General features: G+C 40.8%; 1 protein-coding gene across 7 annotated transcripts in view; it reads left to right on the forward strand.

The window, feature by feature from the left end:
- The first annotated feature begins 8,856 nt into the window (after positions 1 to 8,856).
- tjp1b (tight junction protein 1b) overlaps positions 8,857 to 24,911 on the forward strand; it is a 65,180-nt gene continuing 49,125 nt past the window's right edge. For all 7 annotated transcript variants that reach the window (XM_085462101.1, XM_085462103.1, XM_085462104.1 and 4 more), the window contains exons 1-2: positions 8,857 to 9,400; positions 19,619 to 19,760. In XM_085462101.1, coding sequence (XP_085318227.1) covers positions 9,249 to 9,400; positions 19,619 to 19,760 — 294 coding nt within the window. In that variant the 5' untranslated portion in view covers positions 8,857 to 9,248. The remainder of the gene's footprint in view (positions 9,401 to 19,618; positions 19,761 to 24,911) is intronic.

A 24,911-nucleotide genomic window follows, 5' to 3' on the forward strand; every position in this document is an offset into this window, starting at 1 on the left:
TGTAAAAAGGGCTAAAATATTAATCTGCTCCTACAGATGGTGTCTCAGGACAGGGCGAGAAAGGGGGCATCACTGCGCCCCCAAACACTCCAGGAGAGCAACCTCTGTGCTCGCCTCCCATGTACACCGACCCCATATTTGACTCCAGGTGAGAACTGCTTTACATACCCTATCAATGATGTCATGTTGAGTTTTATTTCTGCTGAATCACATGATGCTCTACGAGAAGATAAAATCATCCTTCCATGTTTTAAACATTCAGATCGATGACAAATTAACAGCTGTGACTAAAAGAGTGACGAAACAATGCAAAATGCAGAAGATCGTTTTCAGTTGTGATACAAAGTTAATATCCGCTCATTATGGGCATGAATGTTTGAATAGTTTTAGCCTTTTAAAGATTTCTTTTTCCACGGCTGGGATGATTTTAGAGCACCCATCTTTCATGTGATTAAAAAATAACTTTGAATTTAGTTTGGATTTTCTTGAATTCAAAGAGGGTCAATGTCATACATAAAGGCTCAAATATTTACATACACCCTTGCCAAAATATGGTAAGTGTCCTCTAGCAAGTTGGAACTTTACTAGACCCATGGTAGCCACCAACGAGGCATAATTATTGTTAGATATTTGACAACTCATCTGGGCAGAATTGGTCAAGTTCATTTGAATTGGTTGGTTTATCCACACGTTCCACAAATTTTCAGTAGACTTGAGGTCGGGGTTTTGGTAAGGGTGACAGTTTGGTCTTCTTTCAGTCCTTGGTAAAGGTCTAAATAACTTGTACTTACATAAATGATTTTTAACTGATGATCTTTGAATCTGCAGTGGTTTAGAAATGACTACAAGAGACCTTAAACAGTTCAGAGAAATCATTAAAAGCCCCAAATTAACATGAAATTAATGTCCATGATGAGTGAATGTAAACTTGTGAACTGCATGAGGTGTAATAGAATTTTATTCTAATACTTATTTAAAAAAATCAAAAAGACCAAATGAGTTAATATTGTTAGGAATAATCTAAGCAATGCAGCACTGAAACAGTCACAGCACCGCTAAAAATAAAACTGCAGAAAAGAGGCGCATAAAATGACCTCTGGTGAGTTTGTTGATTTTTTTTTGTATGTAAGAGAGCGAGCCTGGTAGACAAAGTCCTGCGAGGGTGTTTTTTGTCACAGAGTGTGTCAGCCCTTCTGAATGCGTCGTGACTGAGTGACGGTGTCTTTCTGGATGTGTGTGTGTGTGTGTGGACCTCTGGAGACCTCCATTGGCCCAGCTTGCACGGTGGCGGGGGTTGGGCAGAAAATATTTCATAGTGTGAGGGTCGTGTGTGTGTATGAGAGGTAGCATGGATGGGTGGTTGGGGGGCGTTTGTGATGCTTCAAGTGAAGGGACAGGCAAGCTGATATGCTCCCTGGGCCGTTCCTTTTTAATGTATGACAGCTAAGTCAGCATGGGGACAGCCATCCTAGTGGTTTGGCCCTGGGCACTGACACACACGCATAGACACACACATACACACACAGACAGGCTGACAGAAACAAACCAACACACTAAACAGCATAACAGCACAGAGAATGGTCACAGAGCCTCCACAGGAGATGCAGTACGCTAACAAGCCAATGTAAGTCCTCTTAAAATTTCATTTCAGGATTGATGCTTTGTTTGTGCGTTCACCTGTTCGTGTTCAGCCGTATACACGAAGACGCTCCTTGGAAACTGACGTCTCTGACATGCATCTGCAGGTTTTGTGAATGGCTTGTTTTCAGTGCACTTGTCTTTGTTAATGCGAATGTCACTACATCTGGCGAATCAAGCGTCGGGCAGTGTTGTCTGCATGTATATCAGGATAAAAAAGCGTAATCTTTTGTTTGTTCACTTCTAGAAGAAGTAGGACAGAAACTGCCTCAAGTGATGGATGCTTGGCTTCAAAAATTGTGCGCCAGCATGTGTCCCAGTGTGACAGCGTGAAGCACGACTGCTTGCCTGCCTTGTTATAAATGTGAAGGCAACCTGGGAATGTCTTCCTCTTGTTTGAACTATGTGAAGTCATGTGAGTTTTTTCCCCCCTTTTATTCTCTGAACACTTTCTCTGATCCACAGCAGAGGAGCAGATTGATTGTCAGCTGTGTGGGTTCAAAGAGGCACTGTGTTTATTAGTTTGGCTTTTTGTTGCCTCTGGTCAGTATCCTGCTGACTGAGAGTGAACACGCAGCATTTAATCACATCTCCAGGCTTCTGCCTTAAAGGGCACTGAGAACCTGTGTGTACCCACAGGGAAGGTGCAGGGAATGATGGGAAGCTTGCTGAATCCAGTTTAAAGGCCGCTGGTTGCCAGATTGTTTACAATATGCAGCTATTCTTGGTTTTAAAATCAACACTCAAGACCTCTTGAGCACTCATCTGTGAATGTGCAAAGGTTTCTTAGCCTGTACTGAAGTGAAAATTCAAAGGCATGTAAGCCATGATTGCACAGATATATTTAATGAGTAACTGGCTATTTTTCAAAACCTGCATTTGTTCCGTTCCCCTATGGAAAATGAGGTGATTACCCAGGATGCGTTGGCTGTGTGTTTGGCTCTGAGGCCTTATATCTATACGTGAGCCAGCAGCCATGATGTAAGGCACCATGCTTTCATCCATAAGTGGAGAAAATGAGATGCTGGCGGGTTGAAGAGGAGGTGGAGGAGGAGAGGAGAGATTAGCTGGAGCTGAGGTTATGCTTCTCCGTGCTGATGACTCACCTCACGGTACACAGAGAGAAAGCACTGCGACAGCGCTGAGGTGTGACTGTGTGTGTGTGTGTGTGTGTGCGTGCGTGTGCGAGTGCTTCATTACTCTTGGTCTTCTTGGTGCAGTGCATTCATGTGAAGAGGACTTTCTCTGTGAACTCCTCTTTGTTTGGTGCACGAGTAATAAATCACAGTGTTACAGCGGTTGTGGTTCTCGGGGCTTTCGTCCAGGTTTGGCTCCTCTGGGAGCAGCTTCCGAGTCCTACAAACCAGCTTTGATTCTGCTGTGCAGAAAGAAGTGGACAAGCAAATGGAAGGACACAAGAAAGAAGGGCAGCCCTGTGTGTCCTATTTACTTGCTTGGAAAAAAAAGAAAAGAAAGAAAGACGAGGACTTTAGTGTGTTAATTGTGCACACGTGTACCTGTGTGTGTCTGTGTGAGCACGCTGGTTTTGGCGTGCGTGAGCGTGTGAGTGCGCGGCGCACAATAAGAGATGTCAGCAGTGGGTTCTCATGTGAGAAGGGTAATGATGGGGACGGCTCCTCAGTGGAGATGCAGAGGAGGGGGATGCCAGTGTGCAATCAAAGTGCTGCAGTGGAGTGTGCATGGAAATGCAGTGGGCTTCAGACTGCAGCACAGCCACTGACCCACTGTTGTGTTAGTGCTTCCCCACTGACACACTACCACTGGTTTCCATACACACCCCCTGCAGTGTGTATGTGTGCATGTGAAAACAAAAGACAGAGGGAGATAGAGAGAAGCTTCGGTAATGTCTCTGTGTGTGTCCTCAGCAGTTTTCCTATCATTTAATGGCTGCCGTGTCTTACATGACTGATAATGATGATGTGCAGAGTCTGATTAATCAGGGGACTTATCTGAGTGGCATCCTAGTCAATGGGAGGTGACACGGTGCTTTGCTGGTAGGTTTGCTGGAGTGCAACTCTGCACTGATGATTCCATTATCGATGTATTAGCTGACTGTTGACAGGGTTCAAGATGCTACGAACAGGAAGCAAAGAGGCTTTTTTTATATAAGAAACTGAATTATCTAACAAAGTCTACAGGAAGGTACCTCTAATGATCTATCCATAGGTTTTTTCTCTGCATATCCAAGGCTCAGGGTCACATCTGGCCTGAAGTCTATCCCAAGGTGTCATAGGGGAAGAGGTGGGTTACACCTTGGATAATTTAACTATCTATCACAGCCATTCATATCTACATTGACACCAATCACCAATTAAACTAATGTCTTTGGACGTTAGTTTAATTGGTTCACAGGCTCACAAACTCCACACAGAAAGGCCCTGCCAGCTGCACTAACCACCACACCACCGTGCCGCCCTGACACTAATAGAAGATCATTAAATTCTACTTTGTGCTGTTTTCTAATTACACACAATTTAGCCGATGTACTTTCAAAACAAACCAAAATCCTACACCGTTACTCTCACCTCATATCCTCACTGTCATGAGTTAAAAATGAAAGCTACGCTAACATTACTACACATTAGATCATTTTATGTCTATCTTAATGTCATTACTGGGCAATTCTGTGCATCTTTAAGAAATTTTACTTAGTGATTTCTACACAAATGAATGAAGTAAATGAGATCTATGATATGCATCCAAAGATTAATCAAACTGAAATATACTGACTTTGAAAATACTGGAATTTAAAAATATCTGAAATATGAGACCAATGGATGAAAACCTAGTGTTTATATAGTTATAGCAATATGTATTAATTGATATCTTACTTTATAGTCTGTCTGCTCCAGAAACCTGTGTAGGAGCCAAGCTCGTTTCAAGGCTTTGCAGGTGCATTTAATGTCTATGCATATAAATCACTATATGTTTTATTTTGCTTTTAAACTGAATCATATTTACTTTATGCACACTGAAGCCTTTTCATCAGCAGGTACTGGATGAATGAACTTATGGACATATGAGCACTGGGTGAATTTAGGTTCCTTTAAAGCCCCGAAGGCTTTTCTGCTTCCAGTCACCCAGAAGTAACTAGCTGGCAACCACCAAAAGGGCTGTTTTACATTTCAGAATACGCCTGATGTTCATTCTCAGCATATCAGCTCTAGTTATTTCTAAAACATCATATCCTATATGAACATTTACTCTAGAAGCTCACTGTACCGTTACACACGCAGTGTCACCCTGCGTTTGCCAATGAGAGTTTAACACTGTCAGTTGGGTAGATTAGGATACTTTCGCGGATAGAACACACGACATCACGGGTGCAAACATTTTTAGCAGCGTCGGCCACAGAGGGATTTGCTCCCCTGACACTGGCAGCTTTAGTGTCATGCTCTGTCTGTTTAGCTGTATGGTGGAAATCATTTGGATGACGAAACCGTTGCCAAACTTGATTTTTCATTTTGATTTTTTAAAATATAAATGAAATCATTAGCTAATGCCTTCAGCTCACAACAGTTAAATGATCAATTCAGCTGCTCGCAGCAGACGTATGTAGTATAAAACCTCCCCAGTTTCCATTTATCTTTTGTTTATGTCTGAGCTGGTGAGGGTGAGAGGTGCAGTTCAGAAACTCAGGTGTCCTCTAAGACTTCAAAGTCTAGACTAATCGACTTACTCTGAAGCTTACAACGGCACCTCTGTGTCAGTCTATTGACTGGGAAGCAACCCACGCCAGCGTCTGTTTGCTGCTAATGACAGGTGGTGTGGGCACTGAGGCAGAGCTACTACGACCACACTTCACTCCAATTCAGCAATCACAAACATAATCAAAAAGGCAGAAAAAAGCATTAAAATATTGCTTTTACATTGGATAACTGATATTAGATATTTTTTGTTATAAATGCTACCTCATGAACTGCAATCAAAGGTTTAGTTCATATACCATATTTGCCTTTTTAGTTATTGGGGCTTAAAAATAAAACAATTTAAAAGAAAATGGTTCTTATGCACTCTCGTAAAACAGAAACTAGACGAGACATAAATCTCTTTGAATAGCTGATGGTTGGTTGTGATGTGAATATGTATAAGGCAGTTAAAAAATAATGTGGTTGTAAGAGGTATGAGCTCACAGAATTCATAACCCAGTGATAGAAGAATAAGGGAGCGTAATAATTCCCTGGAAAGAAGTTCAATAAAATAAATACGAGGGTGTCTCCAGTGAAAAAGTCCAATAAAATTACATCATACTGTGTTTGATACTCTGGTGAATATTCATTGTTCACATGCTTTATGTGCGGATGGGGTTAAGCAGACACACAGAACTGATGAATTTGTTGTAATCTTCAGACTTTCTCATTCATATAACTCTGCACTGGTTGTTATGAGCAACTGTGACAGCTACAAATCATTTTACTGAGCATTCAAACTGTATGAGGTTTAAAAGACAAGTGTAAACTGTGAACACATTCCACTTATATTCACCCTGGGTTAGGGTTAGCTCATACTGTCATTGCATGTCTTTCAAAGTGCAGCCTCTCTCTGCTCAGTTAGCCTGCATGCATTGCCCTCTGGGTGCTCAATTTCTTCTTTCTACATCCCAGACAATGAAAACTGGACAGGAGACTCACAATTAAGTATGATTCTCGTTGGTGTCTCTGTGGTATTTGCAAGCCTTGTGGAAAACTCTCAAGGTAAAATTACTCATCAGCCGTGTCCTGTTACTGTCTACTAATCTATGTCATACATAAATATGAAAACAAAGCCAAAAAATGCACAGTAACATAAGTAATCCGTTACTTTCTGTTATCCTTTGGAAGTTAAGAGTAATCACCAAGGACCATCAAAATCTCCAAGTTACTGGTTACATTCACTGGACATTCAGAACTGAGTGAGAACTTTCTTTTTCTTTTCTTTTTTTAAACTCAAAATTATATGCTAATCGGCATAAAATGATATTAAAACATACATTATGACCCTCATTACCAGATAAAATATAAGGACTTTTTTTTTATATGATCACCAAGCTATATACTGTTTAAGTCTAAGCACATACAGGCTTATGGGTTGAAAATACTTGGGGTCAGTCAGACCTAAAGCATGATAAAAATATGGCATTTCTGTCTGAGTGCGCTCACTGGTCTTTTTTCCCCTGCGAGGGGTGGCTGAGGCTCAGGAGGTAGACCAGATTGTCCAATAAGTGGAGGACTGCTGATTTTTCCCGTCCTCATGCAGAAAACTCCTCGGGTGGGACACAGAGCCCCAAGTTGCATCACCATTGGTGTGTGACAGTGCGGCCATATAGACAATCTGCTGCATTAATCGGCCTCAGTTTTTTCATCTCTTTAGTATAATAGAAGCTTATCTGTATGTCACATGTTTCCCATATGTCATAATTTATTCAGTAAGATGGGGATTATACTTGGTTGTGGAATCGGACACTGGCAGCTGCAGAAAACGTGGATCAGTAGTCATTCCTGTCATACTTTTTTTTGTACAACTGCCTGAAGGGTCCAATCTGGACCCTTATAGATGGATAAACACCTGTTTACACCTGTTTATTTGCATATATATATATATATATAGGGGTGCAACAATACTCGATATCGATATTGAACCGTTCGATACAGTGCTTTCGGTTCGGTACGCATATGTATCGAACAATACAAAATTTTTAATTTATTTTATCAACTTTACTTCTGACGATGCTGTCTGTATTGAGCGCTCAGTGGATCTGCGTTCGACTACTCCACCTAGGCTGCACTTTCGAGTGCAGATCCACTGAGCGCAGCGCAAGCTAGCAAGACAGAAGCTAAGCTCGTTGCAACATGGCAACTGCCTCAACGCTACCCGAAACTGAACCTCCCCCACCCTCATTCAGATCTGGCGTTTGGAACTATCTTGGTTTTCATGTGAAGCATGACCCTGAAGGTAAGCGCGTCATGGACAAAAGTAAAACAGTATGTCGGATGTGCCACGCAATGCTCAATTGGCGGGAACTAGTGCGTTAGCTTGTTAGCTTCTTAACATGTTGACGTCGTCCAGCCCCACGCACGGGGCGATCCGCGGTAACTCGTTAACGGAGATTTGCCGCATTATGGCGTTAACGTCATTTTAACGAGATTAACGCTGACAGCACTAGTGGGAACACAACGAATATGACTGCACATTTACGCCGACATCATCCTAGTGCAAAGACAAGTGGAAGCAGACAAAAACAACAAGCACGCATGCTACAAACCTTACCCGAGTCATTTAGACAGCCGTTAGCACATGATTCTCCTTATGGGGACCTGATATGTTTAATATGCTGCTGAGAATATAGCCCAGAAGAAGCGGATAGTATAGCTTTTATTTTGGAAAGAGCCATTTCTCTGTAATAAACTCGATCTGTAATTTCTCTGTGATTTCTCGATCAGATAGATTTTTTTAAATTATTTTGTTGTTTCAGCAACATTAAATTAAAAAACTGTACTTTTGAGTTAAAATATATATTTCTAATTTTAATAAATGACAAATTAAAAAGGCATGAACATTTTTTTGTATCGAAAAAATATCGAACCGTGACACCAAAGTATATGTATATTTATTCATATATATATATATATATACACATATTAAAGGTGCAATGATACACAAAATTCACGCTTTGGTTCGATACTTTGGTGTCACGGTTTGATAATTTTTCGATACAAAAAAATGTTCATGCCTTTTTAATATATCTATTAAATATATATATGAGGCTACAGCAGCACAAATATATATATATATATATATATATATATATATATATATATATATATATATATATATATATATATATATATTATATTAAAATGCAATAAAACTGGTGGAGACATGCCTACTTATCCAGCACACCAGGACCCTTTTGAAAAAACAAAACAAAACGGAATTTAGGCATCATTCATCTATCAGGAGAGGCAGGGTGTTCAGGGAGCTCTGAATTCCTAGTTACGCCCCTGCAAGTCATTACCGCTTCCCGGAAGTATTACCTAACAAAGGTAGTCGACTTTAAAAAAACAGAACCAACCTTTAAAAAGTAATTAAAGGCAAACTTTCGACTTCCTAAATGGATGCTACAAGCGACCATCTCTAAATGAATCGGTCCCTTGACCCCCCTCCTCCTCCCCTCCCTCCTCCCCTCCCTCCCAGTCGCTCCCCTCTGACTACACTGTACACACACTCTCTCCCCTACCTCACACACACGGACGCCTGGACGCTGCAGCGTTTTTAAGAGAGTGTTTCCAACCCTGGGCAGGAAGGAGGAGGCAGGAGGAAGGAGATAATGTCCAAATCCTGACCGTAGTCATTAAAAAGAATACTAAAAAAAAAATACTTAAAAAATCACAGTTCGGATGGATCGGCGGTGTGTTTGCCAGAGCTAAAAAACAAAGAAAAAAAAAACACGGTCAGAGTGTCATTGCAGACATGGGTCGCAGCGGTACGGCACCTTTCTCTCAGCTCCTCGGGGAGTGTTTTCACTGTCAGTCCTTCAGCGCTGGAAATGGCGTTGTGATGCTGAGCACGGAAGACGCAGCGGAGGCGGATGCCAGGGACTAAAGAAATATATGATCACCTGTGCTTTTCTTTGGGTTGGATTTTTAGTAGCGGTGGACAGTACCATGGTGAATTACCAGAAATACATTACTGTTATGCAGCTGGCTCTGGGGGTGACCGCCTCCAACAAAGAACATTGTCTTCCACCCAGGAAGCGTATGTGGTGAGTATCACTCTCGGTGCGGATGATGGTGATGATGGTGATGATGATGATGTGATGCAGGTTGAGGAGAGAAGGAAAAGGGGGGACTGCGATGAGCCGAGCCGTCGCCTCCCACATCTCGTCAAACGGATGAGCGGGTTATACGGAGCCAAAATGCGCCCGGCTCACTCTCCGAAATGACATAATATTCCTGTCAGCCACTGCAGCCGGTCTGCACCATGTTGCAATCGTTACAAACCCACTGTGGTCGATACACTGTGGGGCAAAGCAACTACTCCGCATGCTGGGAGTTTGCGTGCGTGCGTGTCAGTGCACCCGTGCGCGTTTGGAGACAAGTGGCTCTTTTAGCCTTGTCCTTCCCATGCATTAGTTTGTAAAGTTGAATGCGTAGGATGATGTCATAGCTCCATCGTGGGTTTTTTTCTTTTTACCCCCCTCATCCTAACTTCATGTGCTTTAATGTACTGTATGGCCTCCACTGCACAGCTGTTGTCACTGGAAATGTCATCATCAAGCTAATCATGTGGTAAACATCACCCCCTCCTCCCCGACCTCACTCCTGTTCCCAATGCTGTGTTGTAACTAGTTAATAAAATGTAAAGCATGAAACATGTTTCGCGCCTGTTTTTTTTTTAATGTCCTGTCCTGCAGCCAGGCCTCTGTACATCTCTCATTAAACATTTTTATCTCCATAATCTGCTCTCAGCATGTCTTTGTGTCTTGTCTACCCACCTATTCAGTGTCCCCATTACTCTGTGTGCCTGAACGCTACAGTATATTTCAGTGACCACCTCTCTTTCTTTCGCGTCCTCATGCGGCCTTGTTCATTTATTTACTCCAAAGGCAGCCTTCCTTTCATTCCCCTTTTTCCCTGACTGTAAGTAAGATTGCTCGTGGAGGCGGCTCCAACGTGTGTGAGACAGTATCCCTAATTACAGCCGGATTACCATCTTGTTTGAAAGCAAAGATGGTTAATTAGGAGTCAATAGACTCAATGGCACTCTGATACGGTCTAACGCAAATTCAAAATGTATCGCACAGTGTGGCACAGGCTAGTGTGGCTCCAGTGTGTGTGAGAGAGGCTTAACTGTTATCATCACCTGTTTTGAGCCAACCTAAACCATTTCCGTGACTGAGAGAAGAACAAAACACAGCCAGAATTTAACAGCACCTAAGTTAAATTACTTTATGTTATGATAACAGTAAGTTAGCAGTCATTGTTTGTTTGTTTTTTTTACTAATAAGATGTCCCTACACTCTTTTGTTGTGCCTTAATTCAAATATTTACTGCAGACACCATCCTTTATAAACAATAAAGAAGAGTCAAAGTGCTGCTGTAGCCTCAGCAGGGGTCAGGAGCTTATCACATGGAGCTTTTTATTGCTGGGTTTCTTTCAGCTAATCATATTCCTTAGTCATCGTCTTATTAGCCTAATTGCCCCCCATAGGAGAAGATAGGGGACTTATTTCACTGAGACTGAGGATTCATTTCATGTTTCTCCTCTTATTGTTGTTTTCATATCTACGCCTCTGTATTTAGGGAGGTTTTGGAAGAAGCTGCTTATTGTCTCCTCTAAAGCAGTGCACTGACAAAAGAGGCTAAAGTGATTGTGTAACTCTCAAAGTGATATCTGACTTTGTTAAAGCAAATACTTTTCCTTACAGATAAATCCCAGAAATTGAAAGATGAAGTGAAGTTTCTGCAGAGACAACCAGTGTTTGGTTTCTAAACTTTCTTCCACTGTTTGTCACTGAGTGCACCACAACAATCACTTTAACACTCATGCTTTTGGTTACACTTCACAAATTTTTTGAATCATGTTAAAGAGGTTTAAAATCTATCATGGGTTTTTTTTTTCTTTTTGTGTGGTCTTTTAAATTTGCTTGAAATTGATGTTCTTTTACTAATGTCTGTATTTTGTCCGTGTCACATTACAGTGCAGCGCTATTCAAATTTCATCCAACATGAACTGATCTTTGACAAAAAGTGTTTTGGTCACTGTAGCAAGTCTTAAACATATTCTAGGTTTTATTTGTGCTGTGGTGTTCACTAATCTGCCAAATCATATGAAAACAAAATCATACAAATCATATGGAAAGAAAAAGGTTTGCAAGGAGGTGGGAATATATATATGTCAAGAGATTAAAAAAAAAAAAAACTCTTCAAAGTGCATTTTCACATGAATGTATAATAACTTTAGGGAAAAATCAGTCAAAGCACTGTAGTGATGAGACATCAGCAGCTACAGTTAATATTATATTATAATTTTATCACGTAAAAAGCATGGTGCCATTTAAAAAGACACACATTTAATCCAATTCAGTTTTATTTATATAGCACGAAATCACAACAACAGTTGCCTCGAGGTATTTTATATTGTAAGGCAAAGACGTCAAAATAATACAGAGAAAACCCCAGCAATCAGATGACCCCCATTAACACTTAGCACTTGGCGACAGAGGGAAGGAAAAACTCCCTTTTTATCAGGAAGAAACCTCAGGCATAACCAGGCTCAGGGAGGGACAGCAATCTGTGGTTGGGCGTGATGGGAGGGACAGAGGACAAAAGACACATCAGATCAAAATCCCTGTATAGGAATTTCTTTTATTTATGCATTATTCAGATTATTTTATTGTATAATGCCTTGGTGCCACTGGATTTTAACATGTCTCACACTCATGCAGTTAGACAGAGGGTGGGGGTCTGGTAAGGAAGTTGGGGGAAGCAGACAACTCCACAGGAAGAATCTTTTGTCTCTTCGATGACTCTGGGAGGTAGCAAGGGAGTGTGAACCTTAGGGTGTGAAACAGCTGTGTACTGCCTTTTGTTTTTGAAGAAGGTATTTAAGTGAGAGCCACTTAAGAGACTCTGCTGACAGTCTGTCCCACGATCATGCAGGCTCTCCACCAAGCTTGGTTTTCTGTTCTTTGTTTGTGATTAAAGAATGTTAGCTACCGCTCACCGCTTGTCTGCAGGCTTTATTTAATGGAAAACTTCCACAACATCCCCAAGCATCAACCTTATCTCTTTTATTGTGTTTAACATGACCTGGCAGCACAGCGGTGCAGTGGTTAGCACTGCTGCTCCACACCAAGAAGGTCCAGGGTTTGACTCCACCAGCTGTCTGCAGTCTCTCTGCACAGAGCTCCCATGTTCTTCCACAACACTCTGGCTTCCTCCCACTGTCCAATGACTGTTAGGTTAGGTTAACTGGTGATTCTAAATTGTGTGAAAGCAAGCGTGAATGGTTGTGCAATTCTGTGTATTAGCCCTGCACCAGATTGGCGACTTCTTGCCCGATGGCAGCTGGAAAACCCTTCAATTTCATAAGTAGTAATACTAGTTGTTCAACACATGCATTAATAGCAGTGATACTACTGAACTGCATTCCTCGTGGCCCAAGATGTCATTTGTCATTCATATAAGAGTAAATAGTTTTTCCACTACTTTCTCCTACTTCATAAGGTTTATAGTACAAAACCAAAGGGGAAAAATACACAAGGAGTGTGTACAGATCCTTTTCTATGTCACCTTAAGCGCCTGGTCAAACCAGCGTGCTGCAGTGTCCTCATTTGATTGGTCTGGATTAGAAACATAGCCTATAGTGAGTTTGTCAAGTAAATATGTACACACAGAGAAATGACTGTAGACTGAATTGCCTTACTGTCTTGGGAATTTTAAACCCTAACAATGCAAGTGAAAAAACATTATTGTTGAAATTAATATAAATATTTTTATTGCAATTTGTAGGCTTAAACAAAACATAGCACTGTTATGTGGAGAACTGGCTCTCAGCTTCTCTCTGCGAGGGAGAAAGTTGTCCTGATGTTTTAATCTTTTAACAGTTTCGTCCGACCAAACTGCAAGAAAACTGTTTGGTTAAAGCTGAAGATATAATGTGTGGACTCACTGCTTTTCTCTTAGATAAATCTGTAAATGTTGTTGAAGTTGAACAAATTTCTGTGAGATATTTATGATTAGTTTTTACATCTTACAAGAAACAATTCATTTAAATGTGAATACGCATAGTGGAAATGAAGAGTAATTAGTTAATTCCTTAAATAAAACAATTGTGCCGCCAGCTCTGTATGTCTCCCTGCTACGGATTTGAAAAGTTCTTCCATTCACAAATGTAATTTTTGTGCAGATGTACGACAGGATGTGACACCAGTTTAAATGGAGGGGGGGGGGGAAGGCATTTGCATTTGTATGAAGAAGCAGCTCGCTGTATCGTTCAAGTATCCTGCTTCCAGCTCTTTTCATAATTGCAGCGTTAATTCTGTCCCATTTCTGGTCAAATGGTCAGAACTGCTTTCTGTTCTGCTGCTGATCTCACAGCATGTGGCAGTGAGATTACACACCGCCCTGCCTGAACACTTACACCATCCGCCGACCAGCGACCGTGTGTTCCGTGTAAGAGGAGGCACGGCTTTGCTTGCCTTTAATAAAGACTGAATAGTGGCAGCATCTATCTAAATTAGGATTAGACTTTGCAAACAGATGTTCCTCTTGCCTGGAGTCTTTAAAAAAATGTACTTGCACACAGCCAAAGATTAGCATTAACCTGACTTAATGAACTTTACACTCTGTTGCAAGCCTGTAGGGATAATACAACAAGTCTACTGTGTTTATGTAATGCTTCATCTTATTTATACCTGTGCCTTTTCTCCAAATAACACACCAAAAGCAGGAAGATACTGGGATAAAAGTGATGAGAGATGCCTAATTTAACAGACTCTTTATTTGGATTGGCCAACTATAAGTATTTCTCTTGAAGTGTGTGTCTCTTTATGTGCATTGGTGTGTGTGGCAGACAATGGCCAGGATTGCGCTCCCTGTTAAGTGTTATATTAGCGCTGGCCAAGATGGGAGGAATGGAACGAAACATTGCCTATTGACCTGCTGATTAAGCACTAGCCATTATTGCTTGAACTAATCGTACCTGATGGCTCCTCCAGGCAGACTGAGAGAAAGAGAGATTGGGAACCAGGCACGGCAGAAAGTCCTGCAACTGATTAATGTGTGTATTTGTGTGTGCGCGTGCGTGCGTATGTGTGTGTTCTCCGTCCTTTCTTCGTAATAGCATCAGGCATCTGCTTGACCTTATCTGTGCACTACATTATTATACTCCATTGTGGTCATCGGGCCATCTGGGGTCTTGGCATTGATCTTATTCTATTATCTTCTGAAGTGGATTTTCTTTGTTGTAAGAAACTACAAATGGGGCAAGACTCCAATACTCCCATTATACCAGGGCCAAGATGACCCACACTGTTTTGTTAACTTGCCATGCATCAAGCGCTTGAACTGTTTGTTAAACAAAGCAGCAAAGAAATGATTATGAATACCTTTTAGGCTCTTAATGGTTAAAAAAAATCCTGCATTCGCAGCATCTATGCAGCTATTTGACATCAGCAGAAAATACATGAAAGTAATAAAAGCTGACAAAATGTCCTTTCAGTAACATATGTAGTCTCTCGGAACATTTGCCCCTTTGCTTTCTTGCTGCCCATTAGCTGAGAACATTGATAGCACTTTCATGTCTCTTCTCTTAATATGCAGCCTGCAGCAGCTGCTGCAAAGATTACCTTAGCTGGGTTTTTCCTGGCTTGCAATGGGTCTTTGGGGGGTTTCTGCTTACATAAAAATGATCGGTCCACTTAATTCTGTATAACTACAATAAAAGTAATGAGTCTGTTTTACCTTACCTGATAGAAGTCTGAGCATGTTCCCTTTAAGAAAGGAAGCATACAACACTTGAGAAAATAGTACCAAATTACCAAAAAACCCAATTAAAATTGCTTTCTGTTTATTATACAGTGATTTTTCTTTAACTCTGGCTAAAACTATAGCCAATTTATCAAGACTATTTTAACTACCTATTAAGCCTACAGCGGGAAAATGTGTTGCAATATACTGTAAAAAACACTGATCTCTATCCATCGGAGTGACTTGAGCTGCAGGCGTGAAATAATTATTAATACCAATACTATTGTGTTCAACAGAAGGATGGTGTGGCCCACAGAAACCCTAGCATTCTGCTAATGCACGCTGATAAAGGATTTCCGACAGGGTGTACTCGCTTGATGGGACCAGTTTTGAAATGTTAGCCACAACAGATGTCAGGAAAATTGTCATTTTCAATCACAAAATAAATATGAATATTAAACAGCTGCTGTTGGATGCGTGATGTCAAAACTGTGGTGCTGTGATTTAGGCCTACAATCTCTTGAATGATTTAAAATGTTATTGTTTTGACCCCCCTCTGTTACATAGATAAAGACTTTATTTAATCCCACACTGGGGAAATTCACTTGTTACAGCAGCACAAGGGTCAAAAAGAAAAAGTGAATTAGAGATATATTAGAAAAATAAAAATAAAAAAATAAATAAGAAAATACAGTGTACAAAAAACCCTGATAAAAATATAGATCCAATTAAATACAGCAGCAATTTGTACTGTGTATAAGTGGTTGCTATATATTGTAAAATATACTAGAAGACATCTCATATTTTTGTATGTATAGAAACAGCAGTGGGAATGATAGTATATACATGTATTTTTTAATACATCACTCCAGGAATTTACAGCAAGTTATAATAACGTCAAGAACAGCTTTCTTTTCTTTTCTGGTACATATGAAACAGACAAGATATAGCATCTTAATTAGTGATGCTAGGTTTAGGATGCTTAATACTTTTCTCTCTGCTTGCAGTAAGCAAGGCCAAGCTACACTTCTCCTAGCTGTTTCATATTAAAGAGGGCCAACTATGATATTTTTATTTGTAAACTCTAACTACAGTAGAGTAGATAAAGTAGATTATTTGTCTTGTACTGGGTCTTGATGGATTCCCCTCAGTTCATCCGCAGTCTAATACAATATATTTTGCACTCTCTTTCTACTTTAACCCAACTTTCTTCTGACTAACAGTACCTCATAAATGCAACGTTTGAACAGTAGGTGGGAGGGGCTTCTGAGTGTCTTATTAAGGCTTTCTGTGCTCCTTGACATCATGAAAATCCAAAACTAGAAAAAAATACTTACCATCTGTAGTACATTCACATCCACAACATAACAGCATATGATAGGGAAAAAAGGGAAAGAAATACATGAACAGATATGAACTGACTGAATTAATCTTCATATTTTTCAAGGAAGCAAAATAACATTGGGCCATAGGGCCTTACAGCAAGAAGGTCCTGTGTTTGAGTCCATCATCTGGCTGTGCCTCTGTGGACTTGTATTTTTCTTTGGATTATTGGGTTCCTCTCATAGTCCAAAGACTTACATTGAAGTTAGGCTAATTGGTCTCTGGGCAGGGTATACGCTGCCTCTTGGCCTATGGCAGCTGGGATAAGTACCAGCTTCCCTGCACAACCCTGAATTGGATAAAGTGGATAGATGATGGGAAAATAACATTATAATGGCACACAACTGGTTAAATTATTTAAGTATGGGGTTTTAAGTAACACTGGCTACCAGCTAACCTGTCCGATTTCTCCACAAGTGAATGGTTTATGTCTTTAATAGTGAGGTTCACATTAGGTAGTAGCCTTTCTCTTAAGGAGAAAAGATGAAAAGATCGGACAATATTTCCCACATGTCAAACTATTCCTGTAAAGTTTCAAATCTGTGACTATGTGTCTTTAAATTATAAAGAGTTCTTTTGACCTTCAATCACTTTGGCAATATTTCTGGGCTGCCAAACGCCATCCATCCATCCATGTAGTTTAAACTGTGCCCATAAATGTCACAAGTGAAAGGGAGAGGCTATTATTAAATCTCACAGTGTTATACATTGTCTCAGCTCACAAGTGAAACATTACACCTGCATATTTGTTAGAGAATAAGAAATAATTCACTGCACATTATATCTGAGTCGGCACAGTTGCTGGCACTATTTTACTCCTTGCCTTTGTGGCTTGAAGTGTTTTGGCTGAAATCCATTTCAGAATCAACATCCAAGAAATGAGGCTCTGAATGCGCAAGGCTGCACCAGGGCTGTGATACAATCCAAGCAGCTTTTCTCATTAGTCATGTTTGCTGTATTGTTTATGAGAACAACCTGAGGTCGGCAGTAATTGACCGCACGTACTCGTACTGTTGAATGGTTCACAGTAGCGTTTCCAGTAAGCCCCTTAGTATGCTTCAGGCAATAATTGAATGAATGCAGGTAGAAAGTGGTTGGTGATGTTCTCTTCCCTCCCATTTTTGTCCGCGCCTCTCTCCCGTAACGTCTCTGCTGAGCCTCCAAACCTCGGGAGCTCCTCAGGCTTGCTGTTGAGCTCGCTAATGGATATCTGTTTTCTCTGAGCTGCACTGTATAGAGGGGATTTTACCTCATTGAATATTGTGTTATCTAAATCCTCATTAGGAGTGACTCAGAGAAGAGAAGAGGCAGTAACAATAGCGCCAATTTGAGCTACACTATGCTTCATGAGCTTTTTATATTCATGAGAAACTTTTTCTACACTGAATTAATTCAGTACGGACAAAATTATGTAGCAACATCCACTGCTGATTTTTAAAAAGTTCTAAAGAGTAAACCAGTCATGTATGGATTGCCCTAGTATATCGTTTTGACTTTTTTAACATTTTCATTGTATTTTAAACAGAAGAGCGAAACAACGCATGTGACAATAATGATCACAGCACCTTTGAAACTGCGTTGATATAGAAATACATTACTGAAAGGCATAAATATACAAATTTGAGAAATTTAAAACACATTTAAAACATTTTTTTGTCGTTAAGAAACATCAGTCATATTTTTGAACTCTTGCTAAAAAATATATATGAAGTCACAAATTAACGTTTGAACTGGTTTATGAACGCTTAATAACCTATTTACTAATCATTTATAGATGAGATTTGTAGAGGATTAACTTTACAGTTAACAATAGGAAAATGTAATAAATACAGCTAGGTTACTGACGGTTAAAACTCCAGTTGCTGCATGATTTGGCAAACTGACATCGCAAAGCAACCTCTATTACACTTCGATCTGGTGACTATGGAGGCCATTTGATTTCAGTGAACTCACTGTCACGAGTAACCAGGTATTTCCAGGCTGTAGTGTTTAAACAAAGCTCATTTGGTAATGAGGGAACCAAAATGTGCCAAGAAAATATCCCCCACACCATTACACCACCGCCAGCAGCCTGAACCACTGATACAAGGTGGGATGAATCCATGCTTTCATGTTATTTATGTCAAAATCTTCCCCTGCCATCTGAATGTCACAGAGAAAATCAAGACTCATCTGACCAGGCAACAGTTTTTCCAGCCTTCCATTGTCCGCTTTTCCTGTTCTTGGCCTGACAGAAGTGGCATCTGGTGTGGTATTCTGCTGCTTTAACCTATCTGCTTCAAGGTTTGACATGTTGGGAATTCAGAGATGCTCTTCTGCATACCTTGGTTGTAACAAGTGGTTATTTGAGTTAATAGTGGCTTCCTGTGAGTTTAAAGCTCCCCTCTGAACCCTTTGACAACAAGACATTTTCACCCTGAGAACTTCCGCTCACTGGATATTTAAACATTAGTAATTTGTTACAAACCACTAATCAATAATCTTTATTTTTTTAAGGCTTGTATGTATAATGTATAAGCACAACTATTGTGCCCTATTAGAAAGTTCAGCTAAAGTAACATACAGTAAGGCTTAAAGGAGGTAGATGTGACTGCTTTATTCACCCCCCATTGGGGCTGATTAATTTTTTGGTGATTATAGTGATTTACACAGCAATTAAGAAACAAAAGGAAGGAGAGGCAGAGGGTTTTAATGTGGTCAGCAGGGCTCCAGCGACGCTGCTTAAGTATGTCATTTGCGATGGGTACAACATTTCATGAGAGTATTGGTGACAGGTCAGCCCAGTGTGTCTCCTCCCCACATCTCACCACAACCCAGCTGTAGTTTGGCTGCCATGGCCTGCGGAGCAGCACTGGCCTTCTGTGTTCGAAGCTGCGGTGCTTCCCTACAGTGCCTCTGTAAAATTAAATCCAATTATATATTTCTTTAAATGCCATTTTATCCTGTAGGGGGGCTGTGGCATTTTGAAAGGCAGAAACATCACTAAAGCCTGCTTCCTCGTCTTCTTTAGTCTCACTCGTGGCACTTTCTCCTGCTGTATTAAAAATATGCATGAGCTTATTTGCCCTGATGTGGTGTTGTTGTTTTCCTCCCTACTCCTCCTGCTCCCTCTCTGCTCACCTCAGGATACACCCCAGTCCTACCGCGGGCTCCGGCACAGCAGCCTCCTCCGTGAGCACCAGTCAGGGCAAGCCATCACTCCGCCGCATCAAGGGCCGCATTCATAGGAGCAAGAGCTTGGACAGCATTGACCTCCTTGATTCTAATGTAAGTAAATGCACTGGATGCCAAAGTGATGATTTTTTTTATCATAAATACACATTTCCAAGAAGCCAGAAAAAACAGAAACACAGAAAAATTGCAATTCCAATAACGTGCCAACTAAAGAAAGAAGTTATTTAAATCTCTAAACATTTGCCCCTGTAAGGCAGGCCAATCAGGACCTGTTTGTCCCTGGTAAAGACACACGACCTGTAAAATTCACATCAGTTCTGCGGTTCTCCAACATTCCCACATACAAAGCTTGACAATAACATAAATAAATAGTTACATTAGATCATTTCAAAGCAGCAAGAAGAAAGGTAATAATAGAAAAAGAGAAATCCTTCAGCTGAGATTTGTATTCCATGAATATCAAATAGCTGATTTATAACCGGATTACAGGAGCTTTACAATGCAACCCTTTAATTAAAGTTGAATATTTCTTATATTCTTGGGTGCTGATGAGAGTTAGATTAGCGGAAACTACACTGTGCACTGACAGATGACTATAATATTCTTGAAATTGTTCCGTGATGGGATGAGTAAGCAGTGTATTTGTCATCATACCATTATTCCAGGGTTTCTACAGTTATCTTGAAAGACTGCTGAAATTGAAAAGCTGAACAGTTTCTCAGTATTCGTGTCATCATCCATGTACAGATGGAGTGGAGGCAGCTTGAGATTCAAGTTTGGCTTCAAAAGAAAAAGTACTGCATCATATTAGATTGTATAGTAGTAGCTGTCAGTATTATCAAGATATTAAATAAATGGTATAACACTGTTGAGGAAAAACGCTATTTTTTATAGCTTATTAAAGCGTACTCATAAATATGAAAATATCACTGCAAGCTAGTTAGACTGCAAAGAGAGGTGAAACAAATGCCTGACATTTATTTAATCCTCAGCATAACTGACGTGTAAAAATGCTGCGATTCTGTGGGGTAATTTCATACTTGAGGTGTATTAGTGGTTATATAACGAGATAAAACATGTTGATGTTTGCCGGACACAGTCAGGCTCCATGTCGTTCCATTTCCAGTCTTTATGCTTAACTAAGCCGACCGACCTGCATAAAAGACACATTTTCTCACAGTGACATTTAAAATCTGCTCTAAAGTTTAAAATAAAGTTCAGGATGCTGATGAATATTTGAGGTTTATATGATCCAAAATATATAAAAACGGTTAGATTATGTTTTAGGATCAAGCCACACACAGAGACACACATACACAAAACACTCTTTTTATATTCAGAGCGCAGGTGTCTCAATTGTTGAATCCACCAAACTGTTCCTAAATGCTCAAAGTAAAACCTGTCACATTTTTCCTTTCAAATCCGTAAAGTCGCTTTAAGTTATCATGACGTGCTCTTTGCAAAGCGCTTTCTGATACATGAGGCATAACAAGGAGGAGAGCGGCTCTAATGTGCGCAAATCAAAGCAAACACAGTTGTAACGCACGCATTCACAGACACAGCAGTAGACTGCTGGAGGGCCTCCGCCTCAGGGGAGCAGTATCGCGTTGACAGCTCGGCGATGACCTGACTAGGAATTCTGCACAATTGTTCCATCTCATTAAAGGAAAACCTCTCAGCAGGTTTAATTATTAATACAAGGATTGGTAGAAAAAAATAATACCAGCCCTTGAGAACATGAGTTTTTATTGCCTCTGGGGTATATATGTAGTTTCTTTTGAAGTGCTGTAATTTATTTTAAACAAGTTATAATCACATAAAATGCTTTTAAATACTATTAAGTGTATTTTGAGAGCTTATTTTTAGCTTCAGTAAGCAAATAGCAGCATATAGCACAGTTCGGGTTCATGGATTTGTTATCAGTTTTGCAGGTATTTGTGATAAACCACATACTGGAAGCTGTTTGACTTGAGGATGGCGTTATATGAAAGAGGATCCCCGGTGTTGCTGCAATCCATCTGAACTGAATTTCACAGCAATCAATCCTGTAATTGCTGAAGTATTTTGCCCAAAACCATAAATCACGACCTCATGGTGGCATGAGAGTAAAAGTCGGAGCATTATGAGAAAAAAAAAAAGGATTTATCCTTATTTATCCCCTGGTGATCATGGGATATCTGCATTAAATTTGCCTTTGTATAAATCCATAAAGTAGTAGCAAAGATACTTTTATTTCAATAAAAGGAGAAACTGTTGGCCTGAAGTCACTATTGTAGGATTCAGCATAAGCGCAATCCATCCAATACTTGAAATGCTTCAGTGTAAGTGGCGGATCAATTGAGTGACAGGCTGATATTTTTTTTTTTATCCCTAAAGCCATTTAATTAACGTGGCTAAAAGCAGCGAAAACCCTCCTGCACAGTGAGTTTAGCGGCGCATATCAGTCATTGTCTGCACTGACAAAAAAAAGGAAAGAATTGTCATGATTGACTAAACAAAAGACCTACATTTGAAAAGTAATTACAAAATCAACATTCAGTTCCCATCCAGCAAACCTGGCGGTGATATGGTGGAGGCTTTTAGGCTGTAATTGACAGATTAGTGGTGGCCTTGATTTTGAGCCATGCATAACCAACCTAAGCTTTCATTGGAATAAAAAAAGCAGTGTGGCGTTTCTGCATTCTCGTTTCCTATCACGCTCTGTAAGTCATACACCGTGCTGTCATTTGTCTTTATGACCTACTGCTCAGAGAGGATACTTGAAACAGCCTGAGTGGCCACTACCTCACCAGAGACTGAGAGCTCAGCTAAGGGATCCTGGGCCTTTCCAGGGTATATTTCTTTAGCATGGGCTGCGTGTGCAATAGAGGAAAACTTGCTGACTTGCCCAAACTCAAATGCAGCTGATGGAAGTAACGGTCCGCCTTACAGTGAGTGATGACACCGCAGGATGCTGAGCTGAGGAACAGTTTCCATTACATCCCGCTGGCATGTCACACCAGACACAACACTGCCACTGAGCCTCTGGATGATGTGCATTCATTTTATACAATCCCACCCCCCAAAAATTAAAAAATAATGTAAAAACTTTTGCCTGTTTGGCTGATTCAACACATGGGTAAAGATATTAATCAACTGAGTGTATGAATTCAGGTCCATAACTATCATTGCCCATCAGTGTGGAGCTAAATAATCAATAGTAGTTAAGACTTTGTTTATATTGATTGCTTCTTTTGATTGCTTTTCTCTCTTGATAGTCAGGGGAGGACTTTGGCGCGTGGCCCACTCCCGCTGTCATTTGTATTGGCAAGCAGTGCACTTGTTCACAGAAAGCTTGAATCAGATTTTAGTGCCAAGGCTGCAGAAAGCACAACAGAGATGGAGAAGGGGGGTTAACTACAGTCTTTTTATGCACCCAGTGCCTTTGTGTATGGCAGGAGTTATTTTTCCATGTTCACGAGTGACACTAACTTTGCAAAGCAGTGTTGCACACAGTGGAGCACAAAATCCCATTTTCGTTATCATTTACACTTCTAATATCTTTGACTCCGGTGCTCTAAAAAAATACATTGCTTGATGTATTTTGTTCCTGAATGTGTGGCTCTTTGCGTGCGCTATGTTACATCAAACGTCTTTTACAGACGAGCAGAAAAAGGCCGTGTAGCCTTGGTGCAACTGGGCTTGCTGTTTTCGTGTGTGCGTTGATTTTGGGAGAAGATGTGTTTTTAATGCAGTGTTTTTCCTGCTCTCTCAGCTGTTTTGGAAAATGTTAAAGGAATGTTTGCTGCAAAGGCTATAACCAGGTGAGCTGCAGAGAGAAGCTATAACTGCATCAGCAGGGAGGAGATGCAGCTAAGCCATGATAAAGAGCACAATTAAATTAATTACTCCTTAACTGATCAGGATCAGTCACTACCTGTGCCCGAGGTTTGCACCGGTCAAAGCCTAATCTCTTATTAGTTCTGCTTGCCTTATTCCACTCTCAAAATCCCATCCTTGGCTGCAATCTGCCATGGACACAGGCACTCCCCCCCCCCCCCCCAACTACCACCTAAAAAGCCCCAGCGTAAGCATTTATTCACTGCTCAGTCTTAGGAAAGTGCTGCAGATGCATTTACAGAGAGAGCAACTGCAGCTGAATTAACCAATCTGCATATTCAGGGCCTGTTACCAGGAGATTGTTCCCATGCGATGAAGGAATGGAAGAGCGGGAGCGGAGGGCCGCACCTGAGCGGGACGCACAACAAGAGCTGTGGAAAGGAGGGATGAACAGTGCATAGGGGGTGGGTGCAGGAGATTTATCACGACTAACACAATGGAAGGAGGAGCAGGGATGAGTAAGGGGGGTCATGGGGGAAGAACTGGGATTGGAGCAACTGATTTCCTCTACATGAGGCAGGTCTGTTATGTAAGAACAGTCAAATGGATGATTTTTATGTCCTGTTGGTGATAAGCACTTGAGGGGTGGTTGGAGGTGATTCAGGGGGCTTATATGTGACACTGAGCTTGAGCGGACCATGTGTGATGCTGCTGATGTGTGTGATCCCAAATGCTGTGCGGTGGGAATGGCAGATGTTGAGGACGTGTCTTGGGGGTGTGACCCGAGAACAAGGACTATCTATGTGTCCTCGGTTAGGACATCTGGTGGGGTCAGTTAAGGCTCTATGATGACACTGCACGGTGCTTTGTAGCATTTGCTAATTCACAAAAAATTGTGCATTTTGACCCCTAATTAACTAGTTATTGCATGTTTATGTAACGCTTCTGTTTCTGTCAGCATTTGCGATTTCCTCTTGTCCAGAGTCCTTGCTTGTCAGTGGACAATTTGAGGAAAATAAATTGTGCCTCTGAATTGTTATACTCTAGTCCCTCATCTACAACAAATCATCTCAAAAGAGAAGACTCAAACTCACATAAATTCCAACAACTCTATTGACTTTTCCACTTGATTTATGATAGGGGGTGCGAGACCTGGGCAGCGGGTCCTGTGTGCAGCTGAGGTTTACTGAAAATGTTGCACTACACCAACATCTCACACACATGCACATTTCCTGTTGTAAAAATACAGCCCCAATCTATTACCGCCACAATAAAAGACCCTCATTACGATGTTGGCTGATTTTCAAGGAGGACTCAAAGTTCATGTTGAGGACCTGAGGGTATGGTCAAGTGAAGGACGCCCAGCAGGATGATGTAATGTTGGTATGAATCAAAATGGTGGCCATGGTGGGCAAGTCAGGCATG

This window comes from Copadichromis virginalis, linkage group LG7, assembly GCF_057382275.1.
Source record: "Copadichromis virginalis isolate Kocher_CV1m ecotype Utaka linkage group LG7, C_Virginalis_male_GT1.1, whole genome shotgun sequence".
Taxonomy (NCBI): Eukaryota; Metazoa; Chordata; class Actinopteri; order Cichliformes; family Cichlidae; genus Copadichromis; species Copadichromis virginalis.